Genomic DNA, 12,966 nt, shown 5'->3' with positions numbered 1-12,966 from the left:
GTCAAAATAAAGAAAGAAAAGAAAAGAAAAATTATCCAGAATTTGGATATAAGGCAAAAGGGTGACTGCATTTCCTTTCCATGTTATAATGGAGGACTGTCCAATGGGCACACTGAGGCTTCCTTCATTCTCCAGGGGAAAAATTTTGTTTGACTTACTATTTACTATTGATTAAGGGAAGAACTTTGAAGTTACAGATTAATTTGTAGATTATTGCCTGGGAGAGAAACAAATGATTGTCATACAGAGAAGACAACTCCAAAGGTTACTCTTTCATTCATTGCCCTTTATGATATTAACCAGTTTTATCTCTAAAGATAACTTTATTTGAACATGCCTTTCTTGACTGACTATAAACCTCCCTTACTCAAATTCTCCTTTGAATTAGCTTTACTATCTAGCTAGTTTCCTCGGTAATAAGTGAAATAAATTTTTAAAAACTTTTATTTTAGGTTCAGGGGTACATGTGCAGGTTTGTTATACAGGTAAATCGCATGTCATGGGGGTTTGGTGTACAGATTATTTAGTCACCCAGATAATCTGCCTAGTACACGAGATGTATTCACCCTCCTCCCACCCTCCACCCTCAAGTAGACCCCATTGTCTGTTGTTCCCTTCTTTGTGTCCATATGTACTCGATGTTTAGCTACCACTTATAAGTGAGAACATGTGGTATTTGGTTTTCCGTCCCTGTGTTTGCTCAGGATAATAGCCTCCAGCTGCATCCAGGTTGCTGTAAAGGACATGAGCTCATTCTTTTTTGTGATTTTGTAGTATTCCATGGTGTACATGTACCACATTTTCTTTATCCAGTTAAATAAATTTCTGACATATGTCTATTATATATTTGTTTGTAAGTCAGGTTTTTAGCTTTTTATAATTATATTTGGCATAAATAATTGAATTGAGGTGCTCTGTGGAAGGGGAAAGAGCTCAAAAATCCAGATATCCTACATAAATTTCTAAACTGTCTGTAGAGAAAGATATGGTGTAGAACCATAAACCGCAGGACACATAGACCTTCCCGTTTGGCAGCCTCTTGGGAGGGGCCTTGTTATGAATTTTTACAGCAGCTCCCCAAGCTAGTCAAACTTGATGGGGACACTTCTTAAAATCAACAACAACAACAGAAAGCTCCAGAGTTATATCAGCACTAATTCCTATTACATAAAAATCATAGCTGGGCACAGTAGCTCTCTTCTGTAATCCCTGCACTCTGGGAGGCCAAAGCAGTAGGATTGCTTGAGGCCAGGAGTTGAAGACCACCATGGGAAACATAATGAGACCTCATCTCTAAAAACAAAGCAAAACAAAAAAATTAGCTGGTGTGGTAGCAGTGCCTGTAATCCCAACTACTCAGGAGGCTGAGGTTGGAGGATCACCTGAGCCCACTTTAAGGTTTCAGTGAACTATGATTGAGCCACTACATTCCAGCTAGGTGACAGAGCAAGACCCCAGCTCTAAAAAGTTGTTTTAATAAATAAAAATAAAAATTATATATGCCCATGTAAGGCTTAGGAAAAATAAGAATATTTTGCTGAAAAGTAGTAAGAGACATATTTATTTTTTGAAGAAATAATTTTTAGCACGTGTAGGAAAAACTCCAACCCCTAGATCCTCTGACAAAAGATTTTGTCAGGAATCATGGGGCAGGAGGTAAAATGACAAAACCTTCTACCAGCTCCTCTGTCTACCTACAGACAGCATGGGATACAAAGTTAAATATGGAGCCATCCATTACCATCACAATGCTCTCTTTGAAGACCCTGGGTTGTGTCATTTTGCGTGTGTGTGATCCCATGATTTCAGGGTTCCCTGGAACAGTCTTGGTCTTCCAGAACTCACTGTCGGAATTATAAACAGGTGAACTTGGGTTCACTCTGCCAGTGGCCTTAGAACCAGAATAATGAGTGAGTTCTCCCTCACTATCTATCTTCGGAATCTGCCTCTGGTTTTTCTCACTGTTTATCTTTGAAAAGTTATCAGCAATCCACATCGGCACTGCAAAAGCCAGAGCAGCCAGCCACACCAACTTTCTTCCCTGTTAGTTAGTTACTTTGCAGTAGCAGAAGAGATTCAAAGAGGTAGCTATTGGAATAATTCTATACCCTGAAGTTATACAATTACTGCAGCAGAACCACAAAGCCAAACGGTTTCAGAAATCTACCTAAGCACAAGGCTTATTCTGTTATTGGGGCTCAGAAAACAATACCCCAAAGTATGGCACCTCGGCATGCTAAGTACTTTGAACTAAAGGAGATTGGAAGGCCTTAGGAGCAAATCTTCTTTCTCTGACCTTCTACTGCTCTGCTGTCGCCCACCCTTCCTTCTCCCCTGAAGCAAGTCAAACCAGAATTCATCTTCCCCAGTGTGGGTCATAGAAATTAGAACCCCTCTCTCCCAAAGCAAGCCAGAAAACCTAGAAAGGTCACCTCTCCCTTCTCCCTTCTAGACCCTCATTGCAGAGGGGTCCTGCTCCATATCCAGAAGGAAGGAATGCCACCCAGAAAGGCCAAGAAGAATCTGTTGAGGCAGGCCTTGAGGGTTTCCCACGTCAGTCTACTACCATTAGGTCAGAACCTTTCATGGAATCTAAGTGTAAAAAGTTTTCCTTGGGTCTTCTTTTCTGAAGACTCTCATGTCAGATAAAACTTACATATCTGTTATGCTTTTCTCCTGTTAACCTAGCTTTTGGTATGACTACAGCCATACCTGTGCTACAGCTGCCTGCATGCCTTCCCTTCCCTTCAAATACTAGCTGAACCTCTGACCAAAGATATGGCCTTGGGCAAATTTCAGTTTCACCAGCTATAAACAGGAACAATAATACCTATCTCGAGGAAATGGAATCATTAGTATAAAGTGCCCTGTATCTGGTAAGTGCTCAATCATTGTTACTTCTGTTTGCTTCCCCCATCCTTTGCCTTTTTAAGCTATTTATTTAATGATTTCTGATGATTAAAATTGAAGATTGGAAGAAGTAGTTAATTATTTGAAAAAGGGCCAGTCCGGCTCATGACAAGCCCCTCCCAGAACATCACACTGGACCGTTCCCCATTTCTGAGCAATAAAATAGCCACCCTGAGAAATACAGTTGTATCCTCTCTCCAGAGTGGGTGTTCAGGCCTAGGTGAGAGCCACATGCCCTCCTACTTACGTCTGGATGGCATTCAGCCCAGCCATCTTCATCTTCAGCAGCCGGTCCTTCCAGTAGAAGCGGGGCACGCGGGAGTAGTGAATGCTTCCTGAGATGTAGCGAAATGGCTGGCCATCCTTGAGGAAGCAGTCCCGGCTATAGTCAATTTCAAACATCCTCTGGGTGGCATTCTACAGAGCAAGGATGGGGTCACATGAGAACTTCCACCTTCCGCATTTCAGAAGCCGATCCTTTGACAGTAGCAAGTGGCTCTCTGCCTATTTAATTTGTATAATGTGCTGATGGACTTAACACTTGTTTTCTGAGCTATCATACAAACCATTGCTAAGCCAGGTCCACCAGGGGTACTCAGGTAAGAGAAATCATCGAAGAGGATCCACATGCAGGATTCCATAAGGCTTAGCTTCTAGAGGCCAGCACTGAGCTGACAATCAGTGGCTGAGATGATATTCCACTGTGCTGTTCATGGGGCTGGGAAACATCACACACACACACACACACACACACACACACACGCATGCAAACACGCCATTGTTGCTGTGACCTGCCTGAGCACTGGATACACCTCAACAGTAATGTCACTGGGATAACCAAGACCCATTAAGAAAATTCTAAGTGTAAAATACAGGGCAAAAAGCAATGGATTAAAACTCCAGAGCCCAATGCCCCATCCTAGGTATTGCTCTGAATCCCAGAGTGACCTGGGTAAGTCCCATCTCTAACCCTACCTCTCTTCATCCATAACTATCCAGGGTATTGGACTAAAAGAACTTTAAGGCAATATTTTTAAAATTGTGGGCCGTGACCTGATTTGTGAATAATAAACTCATTTTTGGTGGCAATAAGCATCTTTTAAAAATGAAAGAATTGTCCAGGCATGATGGCTCACGCCTGTAATCCCAGAACTTTGGGAGGCCGAGGCAGGTGGATCACCTGAGGTCAGGAATTCAAGACCAGCCTGGCCAGCATGGTGAAACCCCATCTCTACCAAAAATACAAAAATTAGCTGGGCATGGCGGTGCACGTCTGTAATCCCAGCTACTTGGGAGGCTGAGACACGAGAATCGCTTGAACCCGGGAAGTGGAGGTTGCAGTGAGCTGAGATCACACCACTGCACTCCAGCCTGGGTGACAGAGTGAGACTCTGTCTCAAAAAAATAATAAAATAAATAAAAATAAAAATCAAAGAATAGCAGGCACCGTTGCTTATGCCTGTAATCCTAGCACTTTGGGAGGCCAAGGCTGGAGGATCGCTTGAGCTAAGGAGTTCAAGACCAGCCTAGGCAATCCAGCGAGGCCTCGTCTCTACAAAAAAACAAACAACAACAAAAAAAATTAAGCAGGCATGGTGGCACACGCCTATGGTCCCAGCTACTTGGGAGGCTAAGGTGGGAGGATTGCTTGAGCCCAGAAGGTTGAGAGTGCAGTGAACCGTGTTCATGCCACTGCACTGCAGCCTGGGTGACAGAGCAAGACACTGTCTCAAAAAAAAAAAAAAAAAAAAAAAAAGGCAAGAAAGAAAATAGAGGCTGGGTGCGGTGGCTCACACCTGTAATCCCTGCACTTTGGGAGGCTGAGGCGGGTGGATCATGAGGTCAGGAGATCAAGACCATCCTGGCCAACATGGTGAAACCCCGTCTCTACCAAAAATAAAAAAAAAATAGCTACTCGGGAGGTTGGGGCAGGAGAATCACTGGAACCGGAGAGGCGGAGGTTGCAGTGAGCTGAGATCATGCCACTGTACTCCAGCCCGGTGACAGAGCGAGACTCCATCAAAAGAAAGAATGAGAATGAAAGAAGGAAGGAAGGAAGGAAGGAAGAAAGAAAGAGAGAGAAAGAAAGAAATAAAGAAAAGGGTATATTACACATAGTAAAGTATTACTTTATAAAACTTTTGTTATATATACATATGTGGAGTTGTATATGTATGCATGTATATTTGGTTGCAATGTAAGACTTATTTCTATCAAGCACGATTTTAAGAAACACTGTTTTGGGGTCACTTCAGGAGCTAAAATGTTAGGATTTTGAAAGGCAAGACCTCAACGGGTGGTGGGGGTGGGGGTTCGACTGTTAAGCCGAGTGGAACACTGCCCTCTGGTGGATAAGGCAGCAACAGGCCACAGGTGCCAACAGAACCAGGGTTTTAAGAAGCCATCTAACTAGTGCTCTCCATTATGGGTTAGATTCCTTGTGCATCTTTAGGCTTTCAAAGGTCACAATACTAGCTTTAGTCACAGTAGCATCATAGTCCATGGTGGCTTTGGGGGTTGCCCTTGAAGCTGTATTTGGAAGCAACTGTGGCAGCATGAGTCCTAGATCACACATGCCTGAAATCCAACTGGGGAGCTGAAGTTAAACAACTCGGAGAAGAATTCATAGGGGCAAATGGAGAGCTTTACTGTATGTGAATTACATCTCAATAAAGCTAAATAAACACAAACAACTAAGAATCATTTTTAAAAGGGCAAGTGTCAATTTAACATCACTTTATTCTTCTAGTAAATAAGGCTTTAATTTCTGTTCAAAGGAAAAGTCTCCTAAACTCACAAAAATAGAAAAATTATTTCTTACACCAGGTGTCTCAATGGATGCTCTTGAAAACATTCTCATAGTATATACATGGCTAAGTGTCAAATAAGTGTTCCTCACAAGTTTCCTAAGTTCAAAGGTGGCCCATGAGGTGGGAACATTCATTAGACAGGTAGAAAGGAGGCCAAGCAACTTCTGGCAGAATTCGGAAAAGGGTAGAGCTGTTTGAAATCCACCTGTCTAAGTGAGAGAGTTCAGAGGAGCAGGAGATAAGGCTGGGAAAAGATGATGGTGGGAGACAATGGAATCTGGCCTTTGTCCCATACATGGTGGGACACCGTCTCTACCCTCCAATGACCTCAAAGTCTAGTCTAAATATCTCCCTACCATCCATTTACAAATATAGTATCACCAAGCACCTCTTACGTGCTGAGTAATCACAGACAAGAACCACACAGATGTGGCCACCACCCATATGGAGCTTCCATCTAGCCTGGAAGAAACCCAAGTGTTAACACAGTGAGGTTGAGGCAGTAAAGTAAGGGTTAGAGCAGAATGCTGCAGCAGAAATAAATGGCAGGGAACCCAGGCATGGCGGGGTTGAGGGGAGGGGCAAGGGCAAGTTTCTCAAAGGAAGAAACACCCCAAACTGTGTTTCTCAATCTTGGCTGCACAGCAAAATCATCTATGCAAGCTTTTAAAAATAGCAAAGTTCTTTGGGAGGCCGAGGCAGGTGGATCATGAGGTCAGGAGATCGAGACCATACTGGCTAACACAGTGAAACCCCATTTCTACTAAAAATACAAAACAAAAATTAGCCGGGCGTGGTGGCGGGTGCCTGTAGTCCCAACTACACGGGAAGCTGAGGCAGGAGAATGGTGTGAACCTGGGAGGCAGAGCTTGCAGTGAGCCGAGATTGCGCCACTGCACTCCATCCTGGGCGACAGTGTGAGATTCTGTCTCAAAAAAAAAAAGAACAAAAAAATAGCAAAGTTGACCTCACCCCCAGACATTCATGTTTTAATCGGTCTTGGGAGGAACCCAGACATTGGAATTTCTTAAAGCTGCCTAGATGATGTAATGTGCAGCCAAGGTTGAGAACCACTGGCCTGAGCCAAGGCCTAGGATGAAGCGAAGTTAGCCATGGGGGAAGCTGACACAGATGGAGAAAACTGCATGTGAGGCCTGGGGGAGGGAGAGCAGGACTACAGGCCAGGAGCCACAGAGCCTCAATACAGTTGAAACATGGCAGCTGCTGAGGCAGAGGAGGAGGCCAGGGCCAGATCGAATGAGCCCTGAAGTCCAGATTCAAGGGCCCGGATTTTATGCTGAGAGCCATGGAGAACAACTGAAATGAAAGAATGATAGGACCAGATATGTGTTTTCAAATGTTTGGCTTTTTCCTGAACGGGCAAAAAAGGCAGAAGAGATGTGGCTGTGGCCCACGGTGGTGACAATGAGGTGGGCAGGAGGCAGAAGGAGGACATTCCAGGATGGTGGCCAGTTAGATGTCAGGCACAGGCGCGAACCTAAAGAGGCTCCTACTGTTCTTGGGGAGAAATCTGAGTGTCAAAATGAGAGACAGAGAGAGCGAGCATGTGAGAGACTTAAGAGATATATCAATTAAAAAAATATGAGTACGTGTATATTAACACCTATCAGTTCATCATCATATACAGGGAGAAAAAATTCATTGGTCACTTTTGGAGACTGCTAGAGTACCAACTCATTACTCTGAAAAGTGATAAATACAGAGAAAGAGTCAAGCTGTTTACTTCCCCTTCACATAAAAACTGTATTTCAGGGTTACCAAAACATTGACAATGGAAAATTCTCCACTGGATCCCAGTTAATTAAATACAGAAGGGCCCGGACACAATGGCTCTTGCCTGTAATCCCAGCAATTTGGGAGGCCGAGGCAGGAGAACTGCGAGAGCCCAGGAGTTCAAGACCAGTCTGGGGAACATGGCAAGACCATGTCTCTATAAAAAAAAAAAAATTAAAATTAGTGTCTCCCTCATCCACTGCTGCCGCCTCCTTCTTCTCCCACTCCTGTTGCTGCTTGCATGCTCATTTGGTGCAGTCTTGGTACCTCTTTTGTGAAGCGGCAGCTGAGACTCAGGTGCTTGCCGTGGCAGACGAAAAGCCCAAGGAAGGAATCAAGACTGAGAACAATGATCATATTAATTTGAAGGTGGCAAGGCAGGAGGGTTCTGTGGTGCAGTTTAGGATTAAGAGGCATACACCACTTAGTAAACTAATGAAAGCCTGTTGTGAACGTTAGGGATGGTCAGTGAGACAGATCAGACTCCAATTTGACAGGCAACCAATCAATGAAAGAGACACACCTGCTCAGTTGGAAATGGAGGATGAAGATACAACCGATGTGTTCCAACAGCAGACAGGGGGTGTCTACTAAAAAGGGAACCTCCCACTTCACTCCAGAACTCTGTTCTTTATAGACCAAGACTACATTCTCAATTAGAAAACTGCAATTTGGTTCCACCACATCGTGACTACTACAGTATAGTTTTCTCTATTCTTTCATTTCCCCCCTTCCCCATTCCTTTATTGTACATAAAGTAACTGGTAAATGTGCACAAGTATATTGCTTTTTTTTTTTTTAACTAAACAGCCAATGGTATGTTTTGACTGATATCAAGTGGAGATGAGATGGGGAAAAATACCGATTCATAAAAATACCCCCTTTTCTTCATTAGTGGCATGCTCATTCAGCTCTTTATATTTCAGTAAGTTATTTTGCTGTTTTAACAAAAAAACAACAACATAAAAATCCTTGCATACTTTATTCAATTGTAGAATGTTAATGTTTTTCATTTAGCATTGTAAAACCAAGGACAATTTTATAACTTTGTTGTACATAGCTGTTAAATGTAGGGCAATTTGTCTTTAAGTAGGGATAAATTAGTCTAAAAAAAAAAGGAATCCTAGATAGTTTTTCCTTCAAGTCAAGAAGCTTGTTGTTTAAACTTCTTGTTTAAAATAAATAAACAAACAAAATTAGCCAGGTGTGGTGGCAGGCACCGGTAGTCTTAGCTACTCAGGAGGCTGAGGCAGGAAGATTGCTCAAGCCCACGAGGTCAAGGCGATGGTGAGATGTGATTGTGCCACTGCAGTCCAGCCTGGGTGACAGACAGAGACCCTGTCTCAAAATAACAATAAATGAAGAAGGAATAAAAGCATCTGAAAAACACCTTTTCCCCAACACTTAGTGAAATGGATTTAAGCTATAATCATCAATAGATGCTAAAACCATTAGAAACACTGATGGAAATTGTGTGAAGGACTGGGCATATATTTTGTGCCCCATCTGCTCAATTTCAGCCTCAATAAAAGTGGAATAGCTAGACATTATGTCTCTCATGCTATGATTTAACACGAAGTACAGTCTCATCTAGAAAGTAGTCCTCATTATTGAATCAAAATCACAATTGAACCCGAATCTAATACCATAAGGAAGCAATAAGCCAAATCCAAAATGTGGGACATTTTAAAAGTCCAATGATTCAGTTGTTCCAACAAATCAATGGTAATAAAAGAAAGAAAGGGAGTATTATTTGGAAACGAAAGAACTTCAGAGGAATAATGGCCTAATGATTGCATTAGATCATTATACGTGATATGATATGTGTAATAAGGTATGATACGATATTCGTAATATGAAATAATACGATATTCATTAGGTCAGCGTGAACCTGGTTTGGATCCTAATTCTTATTACTTTTTATTTATTATTATGATTTTTTAAGATTTTTTGGATACAGGGTCTTGCTCCGTCACCCAGGCTGGAGTGCAATGGCTCAATCATGTCTCACGGCAGTCTTGAATTCCTGGGTTCAAGCGATTCTCCTGCCTCAGCAAACTATGGCATATGTATATGATGGACTACTACTCAGCAATAAACAAGAACAAACTACTGGTATTTGTAATAATGTAGATAAATCTCAAAAATGTTGAGAGAAAGAAGCCTTACACAATTGGGTTCACACTGCATGAACCTATTTATATGAAGTCCTGGGAAAGGCAAATCTAATCTATGGTGGAAGAAAAAATCAGAATAGTTAACTCTGGCAGAGTGGAGGTAGGTATTGCCTGGGAAGGGGCGTGAGGGAACTTTCTGGGGTAATGGTAATATTCCATAGCTAGATAAGGGTTTTGGATTATGCAGGTGTAGGCATTTGTTAAAACTCATCAAATGGTACGTTTAAGATATGTGCATTTCATTGTATGTAAATTTTACCTTGGGGGAAAAAGGGGCTACTAATAAACACTGACTGCTAGTTAATGATATGCCTACTGAAGTATGTATTTTAGCGAGAGGAGGGTATTAATATCTGCAACTTATTTTGAAATGCATCCAAAAAATAAGATGAATCGATAGACAGATGGAGGCATGGACTGATAGTAATATGTTAATAGTATAATCTTTCAACTCTCTCTGAAAAATTTTCCTAGCAAAATGTTGACACAAATAAAAATGCAGACTGATAAAATGAATTATGGTTTATATTGTATGTGTATTGTACATGCATGTTTGTATATATACAAATACACATACACGATCAAACGTTATGCAGCTCTGGAGAGTATGCAGCCCTTGCCATTGTGAAATGATCTCCGATGGATATCCCAGCACTTTGGGAGGGACATAGGGTGAAAAGAGAAGGCAGAGGAGGAGAATTTTTTGTTTTTGAGTCAGGGTCTTTCTTGCTCAGTTGCTCTGGCTGGAGTGCAGCAGCATGATCATGGCTCACTGCAGCCTTGACTTCCTGGGCTCAAGTGATCCTCCCACCTCTGTTCCCAAGTAGATGGGACCACAGGGGTGCGCCACCATGCTCAGTTAATAATTTTCACATTTTCTATAGAGATAGGATCTCACTATGTTGCCCAGGCTGGTCTCCAACTGCTGGCCTCAAGCGATCCTCCCACCTTATGATCGCGAAGTTCTGGGATTACTGGCGTGAGCCACTGTGCCCAGCCTGAAAAGTGTTTTTTTGGTTGTTGTTTTTTTGTTTGTTTGTTTTTTGAGATGGAGTTTCACTCTTGTGGCCCAGGCTGGAGTGCAATGGCACAGTCTCAGCTCACTGCAACCTCCGCCTCCCCGGTTCAAGCAATTCTCCTGCCTCAGCCTCCTGCCCCCACACCCAGCTAATTTGTGTATTTTTAGTAGAGACGGGGTTTCACCACATTGGCCAGGCTGGTCTTGAGCTCCTGACCTCAGGTAATCCGCCGCCTCGGCTTCCCAAAGTGCTGGGATTACAGACGTGAGCCACCGCGCCTGGCCTTTAAAAGTTTTTAAAAACATGCCTACATCAGCTGTAGCTCTGTGAATGGTCTTGTGCAAGCTCAGTATGCTTTGTGCTGATTGTCTCAACTCACACTCAGATCTCATGTCTTTTTGCCTTCCTGTCCCAACACTGGGGGAACGGGTTCAGCCCAGAAGTCCAGGAGCACCAGGTAGTCCATGCCCCTGAGGGCAACCTTCAGCCAATGAGGGACAAAGAGGGTGGAGAACTGCATTCTCTTGTCTTTTAGGCAAATAATTCTGGAGACACTTTGTGCACTTTTCAGGAGACCTCAGAAGAATCATGTCCCGGTTCCCAGAGTGATAACTACAATATGCATTTTGACCCAGGCTGTCCCTTCTTTCCACCTGTCCCTTGCTCCTATGCTCTTGGATCACTTCTCAAACCACTTGCACCCAATGTTCTGCTTCTAGAGGGACCCAAAGTATGACCTTGGTACCAGGAGTGGCCTCAACAGCAGATCATCAGGATGTGAGTCTGCACCTTGTTGTCTCATGAATGTCAAATAGCAAGAACATTATAGCTGGTGCTAAGTGGGGTGGTAATGCCTCAAAGACAAATACCAAGGCCCTCAACTATGCGGGACCGGGAGGAGGCATGGACAGAAGGGGAGCAGTCGGTATCTGCACTGGCTCCACCCCTGGAGTGGGGCAGAGGTGGGGGTTACTGGTCATTTAAAGGAGTGTGAGGTTAGCTGGCTTTTATTAACAGATTTGGAAGCTTTGAAGACAGTGACTGTTTGATGGGCTCAGGTGAGCCATCCACCCAGGGCATCCTATGAATGTCAGAGGCTTCTGTGGCAATGTTTAAAGAGACTCACATCTCAGGCCAGAAAAGTAAGACCTAACCATGGGGGTCACTGGGAATGGATCTAGAGGGGGAAAATCCCAGGCCAGATATGGGGAAGTTACTGGTAGGGTGTATTCTCCCATGACATATATTCTATTGGTAAGAGCCCAGTCCCTATGCTGTTGGGAGGATCCTTGGAACCTAGACATGACGCTGGTCTACAGGAAATGAGATGAGGATGCCAGGACTGCCTTGGCATCCTGAGAAAGGTATGGAATGGCTCAAGAGGTGGGAATGTAAAAAGGGTGACCAGAGACCCCACTACCTGGCTCTATTCCCCAGGAGAGCCCAGAGAACTCTCCCTTCAGGAAGGCACTGGTGAGGAGGGCCCTGGCATACTTGGGAAGCCCCCCCACCGGCAAGTGGGGCCATCCTCCGCAGGCAAGAATGACAGACGATGCTGCCATGGGAAGGGGCGCCCTAGTGTAGCTGGGGATGATGAGGTTCTGGCATAACCAACATGGGACTGCTTAACCATCAGAAGCAGGAAGGCACAATTACCACAACCAGCAAGGTCACAGTGGCAACCAGCGTGTGCTGACCTGTGGACCAGGAGTGACCTTACGCAGTGGCTCATAAGCCACACATTTCTGTGGGGTGACATGGCCAGGCAATCAGCAAGAGTACTGCTTGACATGTTTAAAAACTTGTGAGCAAAATGCTGATGTCAACAACTGCATGGAAAAGTGAGATTCCTTCATCCAATTCCCAGCATGGAAAAGTGAGAATCCTTCATCCAATTCCCAGCTTTGAGCCAGTTCTCCAACATACAGTCAACAAAATTTGACTGAAGGAAAGGTTGGATGGATCCCCTTGAGGAAGCACCCTGCAATACCACCCCAAGTCCACACAGTAAATATTCCTCCAATCCTTCCCAACAAGACTCAGGGTAACTGTGTCCTAAGAAAAGGGGTACCCTAACGCCACCACCTTCTGAGGACTATTGGATACAGTCTGAACTGACGTGGTAGCAACAGGGAACCTGAAATGCCATCACTCTCCCTTATCACTCTTAGGGAGGCCAGGGATAAAGGGAGCCTTGGCCCCAGTCCTTTTCACAGAGAGTCCAACATATCAGAGGATCCGTCACACAGTTATTTC

At 43.7% G+C, this 12,966-nt stretch overlaps 1 protein-coding gene and 1 pseudogene across 5 annotated transcripts in view; one reads left to right on the top strand and one right to left on the bottom strand.

The window, feature by feature from the left end:
- GLB1 (galactosidase beta 1) overlaps positions 1-12,966 on the bottom strand; it is a 139,681-nt gene that overhangs the window by 111,150 nt on the left and 15,565 nt on the right. For all 5 annotated transcript variants that reach the window (XM_054550340.2, XM_009239237.3, XM_063721584.1 and 2 more), the window contains 1 exon segment: positions 3,158-3,327. In XM_054550340.2, coding sequence (XP_054406315.2) covers positions 3,158-3,327 — 170 coding nt within the window.
- On the top strand, positions 7,264-8,108 carry LOC103890218 (small ubiquitin-related modifier 2-like; annotated as a pseudogene).

Source organism: Pongo abelii, chromosome 2 (assembly GCF_028885655.2).
Source record: "Pongo abelii isolate AG06213 chromosome 2, NHGRI_mPonAbe1-v2.0_pri, whole genome shotgun sequence".
Taxonomy (NCBI): Eukaryota; Metazoa; Chordata; class Mammalia; order Primates; family Hominidae; genus Pongo; species Pongo abelii.
Note: the sequence above shows the minus strand (reverse complement) of the source record. Positions and strands in the feature narration are given on the sequence as shown.